At 41.4% G+C, this 24,983-nt stretch overlaps 3 protein-coding genes and 1 long non-coding RNA gene across 7 annotated transcripts in view; 1 reads left to right on the top strand and 3 right to left on the bottom strand.

The window, feature by feature from the left end:
- The window catches only part of LOC140588811 (uncharacterized), a 34,483-nt gene extending 25,161 nt beyond the window's left edge, over positions 1-9,322 (bottom strand). The window contains exons 1-4 of the mRNA XM_072711083.1: positions 9,204-9,322; positions 5,868-6,341; positions 3,559-5,278; positions 675-848 (exon numbers count right to left, since the gene is read on the bottom strand). Coding sequence (XP_072567184.1) covers positions 675-848; positions 3,559-5,278; positions 5,868-5,964 — 1,991 coding nt within the window. The 5' untranslated portion in view covers positions 5,965-6,341; positions 9,204-9,322. The remainder of the gene's footprint in view (positions 1-674; positions 849-3,558; positions 5,279-5,867; positions 6,342-9,203) is intronic.
- The window catches only part of LOC111841218 (uncharacterized), a 167,562-nt gene extending 144,403 nt beyond the window's left edge, over positions 1-23,159 (bottom strand). Inside the window, exons 1-4 of the mRNA XM_072711070.1 lie at positions 23,026-23,159; positions 17,491-17,610; positions 15,345-15,458; positions 13,790-13,903 (exon numbers count right to left, since the gene is read on the bottom strand). Coding sequence (XP_072567171.1) covers positions 13,790-13,903; positions 15,345-15,458; positions 17,491-17,570 — 308 coding nt within the window. The 5' untranslated portion in view covers positions 17,571-17,610; positions 23,026-23,159. The remainder of the gene's footprint in view (positions 1-13,789; positions 13,904-15,344; positions 15,459-17,490; positions 17,611-23,025) is intronic.
- LOC111835766 (uncharacterized) lies at positions 22,453-24,305 on the top strand. The gene is made up of 4 exons (XR_011990008.1): positions 22,453-22,842; positions 23,138-23,225; positions 23,649-23,730; positions 24,170-24,305. It is a non-coding gene; the product is annotated as an uncharacterized lncRNA (long non-coding RNA).
- tpk1 (thiamin pyrophosphokinase 1) overlaps positions 23,747-24,983 on the bottom strand; it is a 32,814-nt gene continuing 31,577 nt past the window's right edge. For 2 of the 4 annotated variants that reach the window (XM_072711081.1, XM_072711080.1), the window contains exon 9: positions 23,747-24,652. In XM_072711081.1, coding sequence (XP_072567182.1) covers positions 24,509-24,652 — 144 coding nt within the window. In that variant the 3' untranslated portion in view covers positions 23,747-24,508. The remainder of the gene's footprint in view (positions 24,653-24,983) is intronic. The other 2 variants (XM_072711079.1, XM_023796387.2) reach the window with 2 other exon arrangements.

Raw genomic sequence — 24,983 nt, 5'->3', positions numbered from 1 at the left:
TAATCTTCCAGAAGAGGACATGAGGGTGAATATGCTCTAAAATCCATTCATCCACAAGTTAATTTAAATATATCAGTTATTTTGTTGTTTCATTGTCGTTGAAATTCTGTAGCCAAGTGCAAAACCACTTTTTAATGCACTGCTTTTTAATGACCTTAAAGGGCCAGTTACCCTGAGACTTTTTAATATCTGCATAAGAATTTCCATAAAGCTCTGAGCAGCGCTGTGGCTCAGTGATCAGCACTACAGCCGACCATCTAGGGTTTCGGGTTCGATTCCTTAAAGAGCCAGTTACCCTGAGACTCTTTCATATCTGCATAAGTATTTCTATAAAGCTCTGAGCAGCGCTGTGGCTCAATGATCAGCGCTACAGCCAACCATCTAGGGCAGGGGTGGCCAGTCCTATCCAGAAAGGGCCACAGTGTATGCGGGTTTAGGCTGCAACTCTCTAATTAGATTATTGATTAGAGAACCGATTGACTGAATTGTCCTCACACCTGGGTTTACAGTGTGGAATTCCCAGTAATACTGACCTCACAATCCCCAGTTTACAGTGTGGAATACCCAGTAATGCTGACATCAGAATCCCCAGTTTACAGTGTGGAGTACCCAGTAACACTGACCTCAGTTTCTCCAGTTTACAGTGTGGAATACCTACTCGTAGTAATACTAACCTCAGTATCTCCAGTTTACAGTGTGAATCCCCCAGTCCAACAGAGAGCAGCTTCACTCCTGAATCCTGCAGGTCATTGTCACTCAGGTCCAGCTCTCTCAGGGGTGAGGAGTTTGATCTGAGAGCTGAAGCCAGCGCCTCACAGCATTTCTCTGTGAGATTACAGCTCTTCAGCCTGCAAACGGAGCCGTGTTATTATACACACAGACCAGTATATATCCTACACATCAGTGATCATAGTGGTACAAAATATCCAGACTTATTTCAAAATAATAAGAGGGACAGACTACAGTTCAAATGGAACTGGAGACTAAACACATCAGCACTTTAAACCACTACAGTTAGAAAAATGATTAAAAATGGTACATTTTTAATGTTGGCCAATCCTCTGATGGTCATCATGTTCCCTGTCATGATGAATACAGTGAGCATTTTCATTTCAAAACAAATATCCTGAAATGTGTTGTGTGCAGAATATTCAGGAACTGGATCAATCTACTAAAATGAGCAGCTGTTGGTAAAATACAGGATCTCCTGTGAGGTTACTGTGTATTTTGTCTATGATCATTAACAGTGGGCAAGTCTATCATAGGTTAAAATTCTATAGTTTTATTTAAACTGTTGCTCAAGGACCCAGTGATGACAGTGATGAAAACCTGTCACTTTTTTACTATATACTTTTTAAATATAGAATCTGGCTTCCAGATTGTCATGGAGAAAAAAATCCAGGCTAGATATTAATCCACAGGGGAAATAAATGATATATTATCATTAAATACTGTAAATAATGTTAATACACTGCTCAAAAAAATTAAAGGAACACTTTGGAAACACATCAGATCTCAATGGGGAAAAAAAGTCATGCTAGATATCTATACTGATATGGACTGGGTAATGTGTTAGGAACAGAGATGCCACATCGTTTGATGGAAATGAAAATTATCAACCTACAAAGAGCTGAGTTCAAAGACACCCCAAAAATCTAAGTGAAAAAATGACGCGGCAGGCTAGTCCTTTTTGCTGAAAATTCATTGCAGCAACTCAAAATCATACTCAGTAGTTTGTATGGCCCCCACATGCTTGTATGCATGTCTGACAACGTCGGGGCTGCTCCTAATGAGACGCCGGATGGTGTCCTGGGGGATCTCCTCCCAGATCTGGACCAGGGCATCACTGAGCTCCTGGACAGTCTGAGGTGCAACCTGGTGCCGTGGGATGGACCGAAACATAATGTCCCAGAGGTGTTATGTTGGATTTAGGTCATGCAAACGTGGAGGCCAGTCAATGGTATCAATTACTTCATCCTCCAGGAACTGCCTGCATACTCTCGCCACATGAGGCCGGGCATTGTCGTGCACCAGGAGGAACCCAGGACCCAGTGCTCCAGAGTAGGGTCTGACAATGGGTCCAAGGATTTCATCCCGATACCCAATGGCAGTCAAGGTGCTGCTGTCTAGCCTGTAGGGGTCTGTGTGTCCCTCCATGGATATGCCTCCCCAGACCACCACTGACCCCCCACCAAACCGGTCATGCTGAACAATGTTACAGGCAGCATAATGTTCTCCACAGCTTCTCCAGACCCTTTCACTTCTGTCACATGTGCTCAGGGTGAACCTGCTCTCATCTGTGAAAAGCACAGGGCATCAGTGGTGGACCTGCCAATTTTGGTATTCTATGGCAATGGCCAATCGAGCTCCACGGTGCCGGGCAGTGAACACAGGGCCCACTAGAGGATGTCGGGCCCTCAGGCCACCCTCATGAAGTCTGTTTCTGATTGTTTTGTCAGAGACATGCACACCAGCGGCCTGCTGGAGGTCATTCTGTAGGGCTCTGGCAGTGCTCATCCTGTTTCTCCTTGCTCAAAGGAGCAGATACCAGTCCTGCTGATGGGTTAAGAACCTTCTATGGCCCTGTCCATCTCTCCTAGAGTAACTGCCTGTCTCAGGGAATCTCCTCCATGCCCTTGAGACTGTGCTGGCAGACACAGCAAAACTTCTGCCAATGACACATCAATATGCACCATCCTGGAGGAGTCGGACTACCTGTGCAACCTCTGTAGGGTCCAGGTATCACCTCATGCTACCAGTAGTGACACTGACCGTAGCCAAATGCAATACTAGTGAAAAAACAGTCAGAAGAGATTAGGACGGAAAAATGTCAGTGGCCCCCACCTGTTAAACCATTCCTGTTTTGGGGGTCGTCTCATTGTTGCCACTCTAGTGCACCCGTTGTTAATTTCATTAACACCAAAGCAGCTGAAACTGATTAACAACCCCCTCTGCTACTTAACTGACCAGATGAATATCCAAGAAGTTTAGTTTACTTGATGCTATACTCTGATTAATAAGCGTTCCTTTAATTTTTTTGAGCAGTGTATATAACTGCCAGACGGGAGGTCTTGGTATTGGTGGGAAAGCACATAGAGTTTCTTTGTACATGTACTGTGACAAGAAAGATATGCTGTTCTGTTCTCTCCTCAGCCAGGAGCAGCTGCGGCCAGCAGAGGGCGCCAGTGAGCAGCCAGAGACAGCAGCCATACAGACGCTCCCAGCTCTGGGCTCCATCACATGAACACGACTGCTGACAATAACACTCACATACCACTTATACACCCTGTGGATAAAGAGCCCTCACTGTTTCTATAGCAGGTTAGGATGCTGTGCCTGTGATCAGAAGGCAGACTGGATGGGAACGGAAACATCACTTTTTTGTCTGTTACTACATCACTACTTTCAGTCATTATAAAGTCTGTGGTCCAGATTAGCTACTGCTATAGAAACAGCTGTAGTCGAGATTATCAAAATAATAATATTCATCAGACATTTCAAACAATATTCATGTATTACTGCCAGACCAGACACGATTTCCATCCCCACGTCACTTACAGAGCCGTCCTGGAGTTCTTGACCACAGGCAGCAGCCTCCAGTGCTCTTTATCTGATCTGATGAATTTCTTCAGATCAAACACATCCAGCTCCTCATCTGACATCAGCATCACAAAGGCCAGAGCTGAGTACTGTGCAGGTGAGAGGTCTTCTGCTGAAAGACGTCCTGAATTCAGGTATCTTTGTACTTCCTCAACTAGAGAATTGTCACCCAGTTCAGTCAGACAGTGGAACAGGTTGATGGTCCTTTCTGGAGATAAATTCTCCCGTATTTTCTCCCTGATGTATTGGGCTGTTTCCTTAATGTTATGTGAGCTGGTTCTGGTCTCTCCCAGTAGCCTTTGTAACAGAGTCTTACTGGAGTCTGTTGAGAGGCCCAGGAGGAAGCGGAGGCAGAGGTCCAAGTGTCCATTCTTGCTCTTTAATGCCTGATCCACTGCAGTCTTCAGCAGGTCAGCTGATGAGTTTGTCAGAAACACATATAAAGCAGCGAGATACTCCTGGATGCTCAGATGCACAAAGCAGTACACCTTCTCCTGATACAACCCATATTCCTCTTTAAAGACTTCTGTACACACTCCAGAGTGAACTGAAGCTTCAGCGACATCAATGTCATTCTCTGTCAGATCTTGCTCATAAAATATGAGATTCCCTTTCTCAAGGTTGTCAAAAGCCAGTTTACCAAGTTTCAAAAGGAATTCCTTGCTGTATTCATTAAGTTTGGTTTCATAGTTTTTCATATACTTGTCATTTTTTAAACCTGTCTGAAAGATCAGGAAGTGTGTGTACATTTCAGTCAGAGTCCTTGGAATTTCTCTCCTGTCAGTTTCACTAAAAAGCCTCTCAAGCACAGTGGCTGAAATCCAGCAGAACACAGGTATGTGGCACATGATGAAGAGGCTCCTTGATGATTTCACATGTGTGATAATCCTGCTGGCCAGACTCTGATCACTGAATCTCCTCCTGAAATACTCCTCCTTCTGGGCATCACTGAACCCTCGTATCTCGGTCACCTGGTGGACACACTCAGCAGGTATCTGATTGGCTGCTGCTGGTCGGGAGGTTATCCAGAGGAGAGCGGATGGGAGCAGATTCCCCTTAATGAGGTTAGTCAACAGCACATCCAGTGACGTTTTCTTTGTTACATCAAACCAGCTCTCATTGTTCTGAAAATCTAGAGGAAGGCGACACTCATCCAGACCATCAAGGATGAACAAGACTTTGTGCCTAAACAGCTCAGAGGATTCATGTGATTTCAGTTCTGGGACAAAGCGGTGAAGCAGTTCAATCAGACTGTGTTCATCCTTAATCAAATTCAGGTCCCGGAAAGGAAGAGCAAATATGAAGTGAACATCCTGGTTTGCTTTTCCTTCTGCCCAGTCGAGAATAAATTTCTGCACAGAGACTGTTTTCCCGACACCTGCCACCCCTTTAGTGAGTACAGTTCTGATAGGTGTCTTACGCCCCCATAAGGGGTTAAATATATAATTGCACATGACTGTAGTATCTTCTGTTCGCCTTTTCTTGGATGCTGTTTCAATCTGTCTCACTTCATGTTCATCATTGACTCCTCCAGTCCCACCTTCAGTTATGTAGAGTTCTGTGTAAATCTCACTGAGAAGTGTTGGCTGTCCTTCCTTAGCTTTCCCTTCAAATACACGCTCACATTTCTGCTTCAGGTCACTTTTGATTCTGTGCAGATACTGCAGGATGAGCTGTCCTGAAAAGAAATGAGAGGAAAATGCACTAATTCTCACTCTGATCCTGACTGGTATGAGAGGAAGAATATTTTCCAAAAACACACGTTTTTTTACACATACAAATCCAGATATTTCACCGTGACAAATGTGAAATGTAAAGTTTTATCATACATATTTTACTGGAACACCACATACAGGACCATGCATAAGCCTGAGGCAGCCAAAGGAAATGTTTAAAGACATTTATCTGGGCAGTAAGTGTATATTTGCTCAGATTAAAAAAAAAAAAAAACACAAAACCCCATTTCAGCCCCCAAACCCCCTCTGGGCACCACAGCCAGTCCATGTGTTTTAAATTTCACCACCAGCTCACTTCATTAATTAATTAAAATTAATTTAAAAACTAATGAGATATTGATTAGCCACATGAGGTGTGATAGTGGTCAAGTCAAATCATACATGGGTGTACTGCACGATTTCTGCAAATCCTGGGGTGACTTTAGTAAAGTTTTTGGATTGGCTCACACACCAACATGAAGATCCTTCTCTCTGGCTGCCTAAGACTTTAGCACAGTACTGTACATGTACAGAATGTCATGAGGCTCTTACTCTTCTCCAGCATGTCAGCGAGATCATTTTGCTTCATGGTCCTCAGGATGTACAGTGTGATCTTCAGAGCTCCCTCTCTACCACAGGTCTTCTGCATCTGACCTTCACTGTCCTGGTCATTGTCCTCCTCCAGCTGAGGCTCAGAGCATTCTGGGTAATTCTGATCTAGGCACCTCACAAACTTCTTCAGCTCATCCTTTAGGAACTTTCCGGCTTTTTCCTCTAGTGACTAAAATAAACAGTCACAGTTAATTATTGCTACTTGCACCAAAGCTTTTCAAAGTTTCAGTTATGAATCATAGTTTTAAATATATTTCCTTTAACAGGATGAATTTCTTATTATACAGCTGTATAAAATATAAGCTAATTCACATAACAGCTAAGAAAACATTTCAGCAATAAATACAAACCTTCAATATGGATGATAAACCCGATTTATCATGTAGAGCTGAACTGCATTCTTCCATCTGGTCTCTGTGAATAAGGCAGAAACATAAAAACCTCAATTCATCTACACCAGGGGTCACCAACCTTTTGGAAACTGAGCTACTTCACAGGTACTGAGTCATATGAAGGTCTAACAGAACAGACTTTACCTACACTTATCTAAACTTCATGCATAATAAACATGTTTTTGTGCTTTTTTTAGATGTTGTCATTTTCAAATCTTTATAAATGCAAATGTAATTAAAGAAGAATAGCAACAGGATAAAATTAAATTTTAGACGCTGCTCACTGGTGAGTTGTGCTATTTTTAGAACAGGTCCGCGGGCGACTCGTGGTCCTTGGGGGCGTCCTGGTGCCCATGTTGGTGACCCCTGATCCATACAAATGTAACAAAGACTGAAAAGCTGCCCACTAAAATTGTTGTTTCTGCAGATACAGAATAACCTTGTGGTATATTAGTTTGGAGAGATATAACTGTCATGTTAAGCTTTATTCACTGGGGCGGCTTCGTAATTTTCTCATGACAGCAGAAGAGAACCAGTGACATCAGGCTCCAGCACAGAGAGACACAGCAGGCAGGAAGGACAGTTTTCTATGCAGCCCTTTGTACCCAGTGACATTTACAGTGATTAACTTGAGTAGCAGAGCTAAATACCAGCATTTGATTCAGTCAATAAACTGGTTAAATAGCTTGTGAATTCATGATGGTCTTTTATAGGAAGCTGAATATTAGTATTTTGACAAACATATTTGACATTGAGGTATCCAGCCTTGGGTATAAGAGAAGTGATAACAGACGTAAGCGAGATGTAAAATAGTGTGGATTTTCTGTCTGTGGTCAAATGATGGCTTGTGGTCACATACAGGCTAATGGGCCGAATCTGTCCTTCGGCACCTACAGGCTAACGGGCCGAATCTGTCCTTCGGCACCTACAGGCTAATGGGCCGAATCTGTCCTTCGGCACCCCATATCGTGTGGAGTTCTGGGGGCAGTGCCAAGCCCAGTGCGGGGACAGGAAGAGGGCAGGCGTGGGCACACTCTCAGAAAAGGGGGCAAAAATGCAACTTGACCTCCTGTTCTCACTTTTCGTGCCAAAATCTGCCTGACTATTAATGGATAAAAAGAGTTTTTTTTTTTAAAAAAAACCTGGTACAATAATAAAAATCCCACTTCCAGCATGCTGTCTCAGAGCGAGCACACAGCTTCCCATGCAGCTGGCCAACAGTGAACCACCCCCCCCCCCCCCCCCGATAAGGCTCCGCTTTGCTTATCAATGGAGCAGCCTGCTCTGCGAGCGACAGGCCCACGGCCACGCCTGCCTGGGACTCGCGGATGAGCAGGGGGCGTCAGACAGGGTGGCGTCTATCAGCTTGATGCCTGCATCCCTGCCCCCCCGCTTCTGTACCCGCCGGTCTCCAGGGCCCCACTTTTATCTGTCAGCCAGCAGACACCAAGTGCCCCAGGCGGCCGGCGTGTACCAAGTGCCCCAGGCAGCCGGCATTTACCAAGTGCCCCAGGCGGCCGGCTTGCACTCTATATGCCGGGGGGCCTGAGGGCCCAGAGTGTTAATGCTCGCTGTATGTGAAAAGGGCCCCAGGGGCCCAGGTGGTCAGCATGAGCTGTATATGCAGCGGCCCTCATGGTTATTTTGCCCCATTAGCCCGGTCCATAACCCAGCCAAGGTTTCAGGGGGCGCTATCCTTAGTTTTGTCTGTATTTTATGTAAATAACATCAAATGTTGTTTATATAGAATAGACAAAACTTTTGTTTAACCCTCTGGAGTCTAGGGGGTAGGAAACACACTTTCACTGACTGGGGCATGGTCACATATTTCATTCAATATCATAAAATTAATTCATGGCAAATAAATTATTTCTTATATATTTGTTTTGGCATAAAACTCATCTTAATCTTAGTGTACTTTGTAAATATGTCAGATATATGTGAAACTTGTAATTTGACATCAAAGTATAGACATGGCAAAATGCAGTTTGGAACACTTGCAGAAACATTATAAAAGTACATAGTAAGCAATGCTGGCAGTTTGTTTTGATCCCAGATATCTGATCACCAAAGTCTTGGCTACATGAAGATGACTAAATGGTGTAGATGCAACATTAATTTGGATAAATAAATAAGAAAAACCTAACTCATGTAACTATTTCTGGCTCCTTTCATTGAATATGTAGCAACTTTCATGTGTATGAATGAGCCATTGTCACCTGGCCACATCCCCCCCCCCCCTTTTATGGCGCTGATGGGGATGTATCTGGATCGCGTTTCACCGTTGCGCTGTTAATAAAATTACATTGTGAATGCCATTTAAATACGCGCTAATGCGGCTATTTAGAATGTGAATAGTGATCTTCGGGTGAGAGCGGTACTACACGCCCCCGATGCAGGTAAAACAAAGTAAGGTGACATGGTTTACTTTTTTGCCGATTTAACCTAATTTTTAAAACTTTAATACTTCCGAAAAGGAAAGTTTTAAAAAAAAGACAGATTATGGATTCAGTCAGTGTTTTTTTCATGTTTCTATATTAAGTTTTCAGCGAGTTATGAACTGAAATACATGAGAAAGATATAATTGATACTTTATTGATCCCCCATGGGGAAATTGTTTTTACGCCTCCCTCAACTTGCTCTTTGAAGAGTAAGTTGTCCACAAAGGGCAGCCACCTGTTGGGGCGCCCAGGGAGCTGCGGCATCGCCGATGATGTCGTCGACTCCAGAGGGTTAAATTCTCAAAAGTGATGTAATTTGTTAAAGGTAAAAATTGGTGGATTCATTATAAATATGTTCTTTCTTCATATCTTGTCTGTGTCTCTGTGCCATTTGACTGAGAGTCTGAGTGTTTTAAACAGTGTTTGTTTAAATGCACATTTACCTTTGACCTGTAGGGAAAGGTCCCACTCTGAAGGTGAGTGGTTGTCCCATTGACGCGTCACTCTTCAGGGAAACACAGCTGGGTACAGGGGAGTCTGCTCTCTCCATCAGGACTCTGTGGGCAGCGAGAGGAAACAAACCCTCATGGTATAAATATAATTCATACAATGGGGACGGCATCACACTGCTGTTTAGCTTCTGCTCTGCCTTCACGTGAAGCTCTTGATGTAAACAGGGTAGTTTACAGTTAACTTCAATGTGAAATAAATTGTCTCACCTATAATTTACATTATTGTAGGAAAGGTTTCGTATCATTGATTTTTTGTGGCCATATTGGACAAGAGTATAAAGTAATATAAAATAACTGGCTGATTGTGTAAGAAAAAGGCGCAGAAAGAAGATGGCGAGGTCTTTTTATTAAGCTACACATATTACAGTGCTGCCCACTCAGCCAGCCCTAGCTAGGAGCCCAGTTTACTTTATGTTATGGCCTGACTATAGACCCAGAGAGACATGCATGCTAGTGGCTGTAACACTGTTACCTCTCAGTGCTCTTCCTCTTACACACCACAAGGGGGCGCATTTCATAGCGGTCACTATAAATATTGGGACTCACAGCCACTAATGTCCTGAGGCCCCCAGGCACTGGCCCCACTGCCCCGGTCCATAACCCAGCCGAGGCTCTAGGGGGCACTGTCTTGGAGCACCTTCAGCCACCGGCTCATTCCCCCACCGTGAGCTAAGAAGCTCTACTGGGGATCTTTCCTGCCTGCTGCCGTTAGACACCACAATGGCTGCTGTCCATGTGCAGCCCCCACAGCCAGCCACAACGTCCCATTTGTAAGGATTTTTACATTTTTATTCAAATTTATTTATTGAACAATATTGTATTTTCAGGATTTTTTTTCTTTGTGTATTGGGTACTTCTTAAACTTGTTTACCTATAGAAATTTTGTTTACTTCTAAAAATGTTTACTTATTTTACTAACACTAATAGTCTTCCTCTTTTATTGTCTGATGATTCTAGTTCATTATTAAGCAGAACGGGTCCATTAAACATGATAAAACTGAAGCCTCAGTCTGAGCATGATGTAATGAGTCCATGAGAATGCATTTGTTTATCATCAAAATAGAAGCGTCCGTGTCAGAAGATGACAATCTATTGTTGAGTCATTCTTCAATGGATATGCAGGAAGGAACTGGCAGGCCTTTGACTGAATGACTGATGATTGAAACTTTAAATCCACTTGCAATTAAATAACTTTCAATTCGACCTCACAGGAATTCAGGTTTTACAGTAATCCTCATCCATTTACCTCAGATGTTATTTATATAGAATTCAGACAAAACTTTTGTTTAAATTCTCAAAAGTGATGTAATTTGTTAAAGGTAAAAATTGATGTATTTATTATAAGTGTTTTTTTCCTCATATCTTGTCTGTGTCTCTGTGCCATTTGACTGAGAGTCTGAGTGTTTTAAACAGTGTTTGTTTAAATGCACATTTACCTTTGACCTGTAAGAAAAGGTCCCTCTCTGAAGGTGAGTGGTTGTCCCATTGACGCGTCACTCTTCAGGGAAACACAGCTGGGTACAGGGGAGTCTGCTCTCTCCATCAGGACACTGTGGGCAGTGAGAGGAAACAAACCCTCATGGTATAAATATAATTCATACAATGGGGACGGCATCACACTGCTGTTTAGCTTCTGCTCTGCCTTCATGTGAAGCTCTTGATGTAAACAGGGTAGTTTACAGTTAACTTCAATGTGAAATAAATTGTCTCACCTATAATTTACATTATTGTAGGAAATGTTTCGTATCATTGATTTTTTGTGGCCATATTGGACAAGAGTATAAAGTAATATAAAATAACTGGCTGGGTAAGATAAAGGCGCAGAAAGAAGATGTCGAGGTCTTTTTATTAAGCTACACATATTACAGTGCTGCCCACTCAGCCAGCCCTAGCTAGGAGCCCAGTTTACTTTATGTTATGGCCTGACTATAGACCCAGAGAGACATGCATGCTAGTGGCTGTAACACTGTTACCTCTCAGTGCTCTTCCTCTTACACACCACAAGGGGGCGCATTTCATAGCGGTCACTATAAATATTGGGACTCACAGCCACTAATGTCCTGAGGCCCCCAGGCACTGGCCCCACTGCCCCGGTCCATAACCCAGCCAAGGCTCTAGGGGGCGCTGTCTTGGAGCACCTTCAGCCACCGGCTCATTCCCCCACCGTGAGCTAAGAAACTCTACTGGGGATCTTTCCTGCCTGCTGCCGTTAGACACCACAATGCCTGCTGCCGTTAGACACCACAATGGCTGCTGTCCATGTGCAGCCCCCACAGCCAGCCACAACGTCCCATTTGTAAGGATTTTTACATTTTTATTCAAATTTATTTATTGAACAATATTGTATTTTCAGGATTTTTTTTCTTTGTGTATTGGGTACTTCTTAAACTTGTTTACCTATAGAAATTTTGTTTACTTCTAAAAATGTTTACTTATTTTACTAATACTAATAGTCTTCCTCTTTTATTGTCTGATGATTCTAGTTCATTATTAAGCAGAACGGGTCCATTAAACATGATAAAACTGAAGCCTCAGTCTGAGCATGATGTAATGAGTCCATGAGAATGCATTTGTTTATCATCAAAATAGAAGCGTCCGTGTCAGAAGATGACAATCTATTGTTGAGTCATTCTTCAATGGATATGCAGGAAGGAACTGGCAGGCCTTTGACTGAATGACTGATGATTGAAACTTTAAATCCACTTGCAATTAAATAACTTTCAATTCGACCTCACAGGAATTCAGGTTTTACAGTAATCCTCATCCATTTACCTCAGATGTTATTTATATAGAATTCAGACAAAACTTTTGTTTAAATTCTCAAAAGTGATGTAATTTGTTAAAGGTAAAAATTGATGTATTTATTATAAGTGTTTTTTTCCTCATATCTTGTCTGTGTCTCTGTGCCATTTGACTGAGAGTCTGAGTGTTTTAACCAGTGTTTGTTTAAATGCACATTTACCTTTGACCTGTAGGAAAAGGTCCCTCTCTGAAGGTGAGTGGTTGTCCCATTGACGCGTCACTCTTCAGGGAAGCACAGCTGGGTACAGGGGAGTCTGCTCTCTTCATCAGGACACTGTGGGCAGCGAGAGGAAACAAACCCTCATGGTATAAATATAATTCATACAATGGGGACGGCATCACACTGCTGTTTAGCTTCTGCTCTGCCTTCACGTGAAGCTCTTGATGTAAACAGGGTAGTTTACAGTTAACTTCAATGTGAAATAAATTGTCTCACCTATAATTTACATTATTGTAGGAAAGGTTTCGTATCATTGATTTTTTGTGGCCATATTGGACAAGAGTATAAAGTAATATAAAATAACTGGCTGATTGTGTAAGATAAAGGCGCAGAAAGAAGATGTCGAGGTCTTTTTATTAAGCTACACATATTACAGTGCTGCCCACTCAGCCAGCCCTAGCTAGGAGCCCAGTTTACTTTATGTTATGGCCTGACTATAGACCCAGAGAGACATGCATGCTAGTGGCTGTAACACTGTTACCTCTCAGTGCTCTTCCTCTTACACACCACAAGGGGGCGCATTTCATAGCGGTCACTATAAATATTGGGACTCACAGCCACTAATGTCCTGAGGCCCCCAGGCACTGGCCCCACTGCCCCGGTCCATAACCCAGCCAAGGCTCTAGGGGGCGCTGTCTTGGAGCACCTTCAGCCACCGGCTCATTCCCCCACCGTGAGCTAAGAAGCTCTACTGGGGATCTTTCCTGCCTGCTGCCGTTAGACACCACAATGCCTGCTGCCGTTAGACACCACAATGGCTGCTGCCGTTAGACACCACAATGGCTGCTGTCCATGTGCAGCCCCCACAGCCAGCCACAACGTCCCATTTGTAAGGATTTTTACATTTTTATTCAAATTTATTTATTGAACAATATTGTATTTTCAGGATTTTTTTTCTTTGTGTATTGGGTACTTCTTAAACTTGTTTACCTATAGAAATTTTGTTTACTTCTAAAAATGTTTACTTATTTTACTAATACTAATAGTCTTCCTCTTTTATTGTCTGATGATTCTAGTTCATTATTAAGCAGAACGGGTCCATTAAACATGATAAAACTGAAGCCTCAGTCTGAGCATGATGTAATGAGTCCATGAGAATGCATTTGTTTATCATCAAAATAGAAGCGTCCGTGTCAGAAGATGACAATCTATTGTTGAGTCATTCTTCAATGGATATGCAGGAAGGAACTGGCAGGCCTTTGACTGAATGACTGATGATTGAAACTTTAAATCCACTTGCAATTAAATAACTTTCAATTCGACCTCACAGGAATTCAGGTTTTACAGTAATCCTCATCCATTTACCTCAGATGTTATTTATATAGAATTCAGACAAAACTTTTGTTTAAATTCTCAAAAGTGATGTAATTTGTTAAAGGTAAAAATTGATGTATTTATTATAAGTGTTTTTTTCCTCATATCTTGTCTGTGTCTCTGTGCCATTTGACTGAGAGTCTGAGTGTTTTAAACAGTGTTTGTTTAAATGCACATTTACCTTTGATCTGTAGGAAAAGGTCCCTCTCTGAAGGTGAGTGGTTGTCCCATTGACGCGTCACTCTTCAGGGAAGCACAGCTGGGTACAGGGGAGTCTGCTCTCTCCATCAGGACCCTGTGGGCAGCGAGAGGAAACAAACCCTCATGGTATAAATATAATTCATACAATGGGGACGGCATCACACTGCTGTTTAGCTTCTGCTCTGCCTTCACGTGAAGCTCTTGATGTAAACAGGGTAGTTTACAGTTAACTTCAATGTGAAATAAATTGTCTCACCTATAATTTACATTATTGTAGGAAAGGTTTCGTATCATTGATTTTTTGTGGCCATATTGGACAAGAGTATAAAGTAATATAAAATAACTGGCTGATTGTGTAAGATAAAGGCGCAGAAAGAAGATGTCGAGGTCTTTTTATTAAGCTACACATATTACAGTGCTGCCCACTCAGCCAGCCCTAGCTAGGAGCCCAGTTTACTTTATGTTATGGCCTGACTATAGACCCAGAGAGACATGCATGCTAGTGGCTGTAACACTGTTACCTCTCAGTGCTCTTCCTCTTACACACCACAAGGGGGCGCATTTCATAGCGGTCACTATAAATATTGGGACTCACAGCCACTAATGTCCTGAGGCCCCCAGGCACTGGCCCCACTGCCCCGGTCCATAACCCAGCCAAGGCTCTAGGGGGCGCTGTCTTGGAGCACCTTCAGCCACCGGCTCATTCCCCCACCGTGAGCTAAGAAACTCTACTGGGGATCTTTCCTGCCTGCTGCCGTTAGACACCACAATGCCTGCTGCCGTTAGACACCACAATGCCTGCTGCCGTTAGACACCACAATGGCTGCTGTCCATGTGCAGCCCCCACAGCCAGCCACAACGTCCCATTTGTAAGGATTTTTACATTTTTATTCAAATTTATTTATTGAACAATATTGTATTTTCAGGATTTTTTTTCTTTGTGTATTGGGTACTTCTTAAACTTGTTTACCTATAGAAATTTTGTTTACTTCTAAAAATGTTTACTTATTTTACTAATACTAATAGTCTTCCTCTTTTATTGTCTGATGATTCTAGTTCATTATTAAGCAGAACGGGTCCATTAAACATGATAAAACTGAAGCCTCAGTCTGAGCATGATGTAATGAGTCCATGAGAATGCATTTGTTTATCATCAAAATAGAAGCGTCCGTGTCAGAAGATGACAATCTATTGTTGAGTCATTCTTCAATGGATATGCAGGAAGGAACTGGCAGGCCTTTGACTGAATGACTGATGATTGAAACTTTAAATCCACTTGCAATTAAATAACTTTCAATTCGACCTCACAGGAATTCAGGTTTTACAGTAATCCTCATCCATTTACCTCAGATGTTATTTATATAGAATTCAGACAAAACTTTTGTTTAAATTCTCAAAAGTGATGTAATTTGTTAAAGGTAAAAATTGATGTATTTATTATAAGTGTTTTTTTCCTCATATCTTGTCTGTGTCTCTGTGCCATTTGACTGAGAGTCTGAGTGTTTTAACCAGTGTTTGTTTAAATGCACATTTACCTTTGACCTGTAGGAAAAGGTCCCTCTCTGAAGGTGAGTGGTTGTCCCATTGACGCGTCACTCTTCAGGGAAGCACAGCTGGGTACAGGGGAGTCTGCTCTCTTCATCAGGACACTGTGGGCAGCGAGAGGAAACAAACCCTCATGGTATAAATATAATTCATACAATGGGGACGGCATCACACTGCTGTTTAGCTTCTGCTCTGCCTTCACGTGAAGCTCTTGATGTAAACAGGGTAGTTTACAGTTAACTTCAATGTGAAATAAATTGTCTCACCTATAATTTACATTATTGTAGGAAAGGTTTCGTATCATTGATTTTTTGTGGCCATATTGGACAAGAGTATAAAGTAATATAAAATAACTGGCTGATTGTGTAAGATAAAGGCGCAGAAAGAAGATGTCGAGGTCTTTTTATTAAGCTACACATATTACAGTGCTGCCCACTCAGCCAGCCCCAGCTAGGAGCCCAGTTTACTTTATGTTATGGCCTGACTATAGACCCAGAGAGACATGCATGCTAGTGGCTGTAACACTGTTACCTCTCACTGCTCTTCCTCTTACACACCACAAGGGGGCGCATTTCATAGCGGTCACTATAAATATTGGGACTCACAGCCACTAATGTCCTGAGGCCCCCAGGCACTGGCCCCACTGCCCCGGTCCATAACCCAGCCAAGGCTCTAGGGGGTGCTGTCTTGGAGCACCTTCAGCCACCGGCTCATTCCCCCACCGTGAGCTAAGAAGCTCTACTGGGGATCTTTCCTGCCTGCTGCCGTTAGACACCACAATGCCTGCTGTCCATGTGCAGCCCCCACAGCCAGCCGCAACGTCCCATTTGTAAGGATTTTTACATTTTTATTCAAATTTATTTATTGAACAATATTGTATTTTCAGGATTTTTTTCTTTGTATATTGGGTACTTCTTAAACTTGTTTACCTATAGAAATTTTGTTTACTTCTAAAAATGTTTACTTATTTTACTAATACTAATAGTCTTCCTCTTTTTTTTTGTCTGATGATTCTAGTTCATTATTAAGCCACATAGTTCAATTAAACTTGTTAAACTAAAGCAACAGTCTCAGCATAATCTAATGAATTCATGAGAGTGCAATTATTTATCAAAACAGAAGCATCCGTCTCGCAAGTTGACAATCTATTGTCGAGTCATTCTTCAATGGATATGCAGGAGGGAACTGGCAGGCCTTTGACTGAATGACTGATGACTGAAATTTTAAATCCACTTTGCAATTAAATAACTTCTAATTCCAGCTCACAGGAAGTCAGGTTTTACAGTAATCCTCATCCATTTACCTCAGATGTTATTTATATAGAATACAGGCAAAACCTTTGTTTAAATTCTCAAAGGTGGTGGAATTCGTTATAAGTAAAAATTGGTGCATTCATTATAAACATGTTTTTTCTTCATAGCTTGTCTGTGCCATTTGACTGAGAGTCTGAGTGTTTTAAACAGTGTTTGTTTAAATGCACATTTACCTTTGATCTGTAGGAAAAGGTCCCACTCTGAAGGTGACTGGATGTGGCCATGACCTGTCACTCTTCAGGGAAACACGGCTGGGTACAGGGGAGTCTGCTCTCTTCATCAGGACACTGTGGGCAGCGAGAGGAAACAAACCCTCATGGTATAAATATAATTCATACAATGGGGACGGCATCACACTGCTGTTTAGCTTCTGCTCTGCCTTCATGTACTTTGATATGCTGGGAAGCTCTTGATGTAAACAGACTTATTTACAGTTAATTTATTTCACACTAAACTGTCTCACCTATAATTTACATTATCGTAAGAAAGGTTTAGTAACATTGTTAAAAACTTCCATAACTAGACTTGACTGACAATACTTTTTATCCATTTATATATTTAATTATTTGTTTGTTTGTTTAGTCTTGCTATGTGGCCATTTTGTATAGGAGGGATGATTTGTTACTTGCCTCTAGTATAAAATAACTGCCTGATTGTGTAAGAAAAAAGAGAAGAACGAAGATGTCGAGGTCTTTTTATTAAGCTACACATATTACAGTGCGGCCCACTCAGCCAGCCCTAGCTAGGAGCCCAGTTTACTTTATGTTATGGCCTGACTATAGACCCAGAGAGACATGCATGCTAGTGGCTGTAACACTGTTACCTCTCAGTGCTCTTTCTGTTACACTCCACAAGGGGGCGCATTTCAGAAGCAGCTCTTCTTTTTCCTCTCTTCTTTCCCATTTTAGTGCAGATCCAGACCAGATGATTCCTGCTGTGGCCTCTGTGAACATGAAGGGTAAGTAGATACATAGATAAATACAGAATACCAAGTACTCAGCACTTTTACATCAAACTGACACACTGGGTCTCCATTCTGTTATGTTCTATATGTAGTATTACACATAGTAAACAGATACAAACGTGGAGAAATGTGTTGGTACCCTTACAGCTCATTGAAGCAATGCTTCATTTCTCCTGAAAAGTAATTCAATTAAAAGCAATTGTCTAATGTATACCTGCATGCCTTTAGTATGTGATAAAGTAAACTAATAAAATTGTGAAAAGATATGATTTGTTGTTTATTTTACCAAGATATGCTAAAATTAAATGGACAAATTTGTTGAGGCTATTTATCCCTGCATTATAGTCATGTTTCAAACTCAGTGTTTAACCTTAATTAGTATCACAGGTGCCTTCAAACTTTTCATCAGCCATTCAGTCTATTTAAAGGGGAAGAACATGTTGCTGTGTTGGTTGGTATCACTGTGTTTATCACAATGAACATGGACCAGAGAAAGCAAAGGAGAGATCTGTCTGAGGAGCTGAGAGAAGATTATAGATCAAAGGTAAAGGCTATAAGACCATCTCCAAGCAGCTTCATGTTCCTGTGTCCAGTTACCAAAATTAGTAAAAAGTATAAGGTTCATGGGACTGCAGCCAACCTCCCAGGACGTAGACACAAGAGGAAATGCAACCCCAGGTTGGTGAGAAGGATGGTGTGGATGGTAGAAAAAGAGTCAAGGAGACCATCCAAAGCCATTCAAGCTGAGCTCCAAGGTAGTGCTGGGCGGTATACCGGTTCATACCGAAAACTGTTTTTTATTATTGTTATGATATGATTTTTTTCTTATACCGCAATACCGGTTTAAATAGCCCACACAACTTTTGGAAAGTGGCAGCAGGAAACTGTTTAGGGGGGGACCTTCTTCACTGCTGCACCGCAAAAAATGTACCGCGAAAGATCAGAAACGGAAGATATAGCTGACGCTGGAGTTGAAAATAATGAGACACTTGGGTTGTCAAAAAATCGATTCTCAGATACTAATCGATATTAAAAATTAGTATCTGATTAGATATTCATTTTCACCATCATCGATGCCAACAGTGCGGTTTTCGTCTCATTCGCCAAACTTCACTCGGCACCACTACAGCGCAGGTGCGTGTGCACGCATGCAGAGACACACGCAAAAGTGCCGTATTTTGCAGATGAGCATGGAAAGGCTAAGGATGTCGATAAGCCTCTATGCAAACAGTGCTACAAAGTTGTGGTGACGAAGTCAAGTAGCACGTCAAACTTTGCAAAGCATCTTAAAGACCGACATCCTGGTCTTTGAGAAATTTCGCGAGGTCAGTAAAGCTCACGTTCCAGCAACACTGAACTATTAAACACACCAAAAATTAGCCGTTTATCTATAAGCAGTTAGCCAACAAACACATTAGTTATATGTTATCATTAAACAAAGGACCTAAAAGTAGTGACATGTTCAGGGATCGAATTTAATACTCTATTTCTAGTAGGTTGTGTATGTTCATAACGTCACAAAGTATTTTTATAAAAATTTGATTGTAATTTAATTTAATTTGAAATCCATATCAAACACTGTACACCAGGGGTCTCCATCTCCGGTCCTGAGAGATACTGTCCAGTCACACCTATTCTCAGGTAAATACCAGGAACAGGTGTGACTCATCACAAGGCAGGCAGGACAGAAACCTACTGGACAGCATCTCTAGAGGACCGGAGTTGGAGACCCCCGCTGTACGGACTGCATAACATTTTAATGGAAACAAAAGATTTGACTAATCACTTATTGTCACACTCCATTTGACAAAGGTATAATTTCGAAATAACCTTAATTCATGTCTAGCCATCCAGACAGCTAACACTCTGCGGATCCACAGACAGATGCCGTAGACCACAAATTTTTTAAAATCAACTTTAGCCCCCGTTTTCTTTAAAACTGCAGGTTTGTGCACAGAGAACTTTTTTCCCTAAAAACTTTACATACTAATGATCTTATTAATCAAGAAAAAAGCAGTGTCCAAGTTGATGGAACAAAACCCTATTTCTAGGGCACTTTCTGGCTTCAGAAGACATCCTAACAGCCCATAATTACTTGAATAGTGTGATTGTTTAATACAGGGGTATTCAACTAAAATTTAAAGAGGTCCAGTTAGAGAAAAATTCTTGAAGCAAAGTTCCATAAGATCTTAATATCTAAATATTTAGTGTGATATATAAGTAGCCTATTAGTTGTATCAACATTGTGTCAGGGTCAGCCCCTGTGGTCCTTCCGTGTCCCTTCCCCGTTTGACCAGCAGGCATTGCTGGTCATCCCATTCTTTGTGTTAGTCTTTGTTCTCCCCTGTTGCCTGTCTGGTCATGTGGCTCAATGTGTTGAGCATGTGGTTGTCTATGTACCCATCTGTCCTGTGATTGAATCCTGCCCCCTCTGTTTTTGTATTTTGCTCCCTAGTGTTTCAGTTGAGTTTGTCTAGTTATTGTATTTGGTGATTTTGTATATGGTTTTTGGTTTTGTTCCTTGTGCCCCTGCTTGTGTCTTTACCTGTTTAATTCCCTAGTGTTGGTTTCTATTTCCCTGTGTCCTTGGTTAGTTCTTAGTTTCCCTGTTTTTAGTTCCTTTGAGTTTATTAGTTTCACCTGTGCCCTGTTTACCTGGTCTTTGTTAATTAGTCTCACCTGTCCTGTGTTAGTCTCGTTACCCCTTAGTATTTTAGTTCCTGCTTCTGTTCAGTTCACTAGTGGTTCATTGTAGTTGTTGTTCTTCGATGGTTGCGATGTTAGATGGTTTTGTTATTTTCAGTGTTAGATGTGTATTTGGTTTTTGTGATTTAGTCTTAGTTAATCCCCTTTAGTTTTTGACCCCTCGTGGTCCTTTGATTTTTGCTGTGTTTGTAGTGTTTTCTGTTTTATTTAATAAACCCCTTTTTGCTCTTGGAGCCGCCAGTGGGTCGTCCACCCTTTCTGTGCACCATGCCTCGCTCTCGTGTTCGAGCCACCCAGAACCATGACACACTGCATGTAATTAATACCTGACCGTCAAATCTAATTTAGTACAATTCAAAAACTTGACAATATTTATTGTCACGTGACATAGAACTGAACATATGTATGACTGCCGATATGTATAATATTCTCTCATTTATTCAATAAAAGTAGGGATGCATTTCAAAATAAAATAAAATGTGAAAATTGTGCATGTTTAAATAAAGTGCTTAATTTCAGAAAAATAAAATAAAGGGAGGAAAGCTTGAATTTCCCCTTTTCTCATATTCGTTTTATATTTGTCGGAGTAACAATGCAAACGGAATGACGAGCCGTTTCAGGCGAAAACAGCGCATTTTTACTTTTCATTTTAAATAAAACGCGGGGTTTGCCAACTTCGGCCAGCTGGCTGGAGTGAGATTTAAAATTCGAGATGTCTGCACACATATGTAACAGTTCTTACCTTGCAAATACTCTGCTTTTGTATTTAAGCGTGTAAATACACTTTTGACGTAGCTAATTTTAGATTTATAATGGAATAATATAGATTTGCCATAAGATTTTCTGCTTGAGTCTGACAGCGTATCATACCAGATGCTTGAGATCTGGCAACCCTGAAAACGTATATTTTTTGTTTCACCTGACTTCATTTATATAACAAATAACATTATTTTATACAGTTGTTAAAAATAGGAAACTTCAACGAACACGAAATCACCAATAAACTACGTCTATTTATCCAACATGTTATATACAGTGTTTGAAAACTTCAGCTGCAGGATTTCAGGACAGATCAGCCACTCTGTTAGGAACATTACGGCTTTTTGGATGTGGGTGTTAGCTTCGCTGCTGTTATTAACACTAATGGCAGTTTAGTGCACTGTTGCCAACTCCTCAGCCAGGAAAATAGCTATTGACTGTCCCAAAAGTCGCTAAATGACGCCATCGCCTCATTTGCATAATGTGCAATGGTGCATGTAAAGGACGCTGTTGGAGACCTAAATACGTTTAGAACTACAAATGAACTTTCTACTGTCGACTCTTGTTTTTTTTTTATTTATATATATCTCACAATTTCAACTCTCCTTTATCCGGACTTGGGACCGGCAAGTGTGACCCCAAAGAGACACACTGGCGGAGTTACATTTCTGACTAGGGCAGGATCAGCCAGCAGCGGCTTCGCACATGCGCGGTTCATTTGCAGTTTGGACGCGGAGGGGCGAACATCTCCGGCTCTGACTGCAGCTGGGCGGGGCTGCTGCGCGAGGACTGTCCGCCTGTAAGCGCTTTGGGACGGGAGAGGAGCCCACGGCAGCGCCCGCTGCTCGGTGAGAAGAGTAAGAGCGATGCGGGCTTTAACGTCAGAGTCTCCAATAACACCAGAAAAAGTCGCTAAAGTTTTAGATCATAACTTTCCGTTTGGACCCCGACCGCCTGTTAGTGACCTCTGCTTTAACAGTTTAATGCTTTAAGTTTGACACGGTTGACTGAGATCGGCAGCACATGCGCGACTCAAATCCCCCGTCTGTGTAAAAGCGACGTTTGTGTCTGTAAAAATCTCACCGTGTGTTTATATTCCAATAAGACGTGTGACTGCCCCCCCACCCCCACCCCCACCATTTGCCCCGGTCGGTGTCCGCGAGGTGAGATTCATTCCTACTCGCTGGCTCTGTTGCGCCCTTTTCAGGACTGATACTGAAGAGCTTTCGCTTAACTCAACGCTGGAACGCCTATACACACACACACACACACACATATATATATATATATATATATATATATATATATATATATATATATATTCAATTTTTTTTTATATAGCGCCATTCACAACAGAGTCGTCCCTAGGCCCTTTACATGGATGTTTTTCGTATATATATGTATGTGTTTCCTGTTATTCAGCTGCGCTGTGGGCAGAATTTGAGTTATTTGTTTACCGATTATTAAAATCAGACTTGCGTACTATTTGCTATAAACAGTTTAAATAAGACTGCAAGATATGGCTACAATAAATCAATACATTTCAGATTGGAGAACACTGAACAGATCCGTGGTAAATTTAATAAAATGTTAAGCCTTGAGTTTAACCCGGATGTTACGGCACGATAGCAGTTATCCCCAATACTTAAAAAAAAGAAAGATTTAATATAGCTTCAAAATATTATAGCCTAGCCCCCCGGTCCACGTTTACGCAGCTCCGTATATCAGGCGAACTCATGGCTGAGCGTAAGAAATTAAATATTATTGATGTTAATTCGAAAACTCTTCTGTGACGCAGTAACTTACTGTACTGTACGGACGTATATTTAACCTCTAATTATGTTTAAAATAATAAATCCCACTATATAAGTAGGCTGTGTTAAACATGCTTATTTTATTATTAGTTTTATCTATCGGGCATAATCTTACCTTGAAACGCAGAATATCTTTATGTTATTCGAGAATCGTGTTCACGTCTCATCTTCTTGATAAAATGGCGACTCTGCCTTTAAAATGGCGCCACTTCCACTTTCGTTTACAGACAGGAAATGATCAGGGGTGAGTTTACCGAAGCGTATTGGGATTGGACCTAAGTCTCGTAAAAAGCTGTACAAAGCCAGACTGAAAAGGTGAGACTTGCTTTTTGAGTGTCAGACGAAATCAAAACGTGATCTGACAATGAAATTACAGCTGCTTGTCTAGTTGTGCTGTTCGCGGACAGCATGCTCCACAAAGAGCAAGTTGAGGGAGGCGTAAAAAGAATTTCCCCATGAGGGACAATAAAGGATTGATTATTATTATGATTATTATAAGTTCGTCAATAGGAAAATACACCGTGTAATTTTAATTTATAATGTTATGCTCTGTTACGTAAAAAAAAGTTTATCATCCAGTTTCGTACATATTGGATTTTTAAAATCCATTTCTTAAAATACAGGGGCGTTTTTTTGTAATTCATTACAAAGTGACTACTGTAAAAAGCCTGCTTCCATGTCTCTATGTACTAAGCTTTTATTCCCTCTTTTGAGCTTAATTTGCCTTTTCCCCTGTAGAATTAAAAAAAGATCGTTTTTGCAGTTATGAGATTTGCTTCTTCGTCAAACTCATCCACATCCCTATCAACATCATCGTTGTGTAAGTAACATTACAAGGACACGTTTAGTTTAACAAATGTAATTTTTTATTAAACAGTGTGGCTGCAGTGTTACACCTTCTTTTCACTCTTACTTTCTCACTGGTAGAGTTGAAGTTTTACATTTCAGGTTTGGTGCTGTGGCCTTAAAACCTTGCATGGTTTTAACAGAGAATTTGCTTTTTTTCTTTAATCACACACATGCTGCAGTGATGCAGTGAACAGTGCAGTGCACTTTCTGACTTGGATGCTTATCCACTGCATTACTGCTGATATCTCCTGCATAAGAGTGATAACCAGAATCTTTGATCCAGTTAAAATTACACGTGGGGAAAAAGTGTATTTAAAATTATGGAGGAACCAGCTGTAGTTAATGTAGTGTGCATGTCTCATTGAATCACTTTGCCCTGGATGTTAACTCATCTTGGTTTTGTCTTTCAGAGGTGGTTTGGTGCCTGGATGACTGGCTATATGGAGGACAATTTTTTTAAATATATCTTTTGCAATTTTTAAATATAAAATTTGCATTTATATATAGTCATGTTAATAAAACACGCACGTGTGAATTATGACTGAAGGCACATGGTACTGAACTCGTTCTTGCTCCCTGCATCCACTTTACAGCCTACTTCCTGTGAATTCCCACGCTCCGCAGGCTACTTCCTGTGAATTCCCACACTCCGCAGGCTACTTCCTGTGAATTCCCATGCTCCGCAGCCTACTTCCTGTGAATTCCCACGCTCCGCAGCCTACTTCCTGTGAATTCCCACGCTCCGCAGGCTACTTCCTGTGAATTCCCATGCTCCACAGCAGCGGCCGGTCGCTCTGCACCAGCACAGGCTTCCTGTCCTCCTCTGTGTCATGGGCCTCATAAGTGTTGGATGTGCTGACCAGCTTTCCAAACTGCAGCACCTGACCATCTGCCGGATGGAGAGCCGTCCATGTTAGATTGGCAGAGAGAGTTTTTAATGAGCCGCTATTTTCTTTAATCAAGCTGCAGCTGCAAACATAGAATGTATATTATTCTTATTTCAGATTCTCAAATATGATTTTAGGAGGTTATGCACAAAGGAAAAAACAGTAGATGAATTTACGTGAGGCAAAATAATCATCTGGGCAAAAAAATCTATTTTGCAATAAAACTCAAAAATAGACATAAAAATGAATATAACCTTGGGGAAAATAACATTGGACATGCCATCCTAATCAGAAATTTTTTATGAAAAAACGGTGACATAAGTGATTCACATGTTGC

Source organism: Paramormyrops kingsleyae, chromosome 4 (genome assembly GCF_048594095.1).
Source record: "Paramormyrops kingsleyae isolate MSU_618 chromosome 4, PKINGS_0.4, whole genome shotgun sequence".
Taxonomy (NCBI): Eukaryota; Metazoa; Chordata; class Actinopteri; order Osteoglossiformes; family Mormyridae; genus Paramormyrops; species Paramormyrops kingsleyae.
The sequence above is the reverse complement of the archived record's forward strand: the minus strand, read 5'-3'. Positions and strand labels throughout refer to the sequence as shown.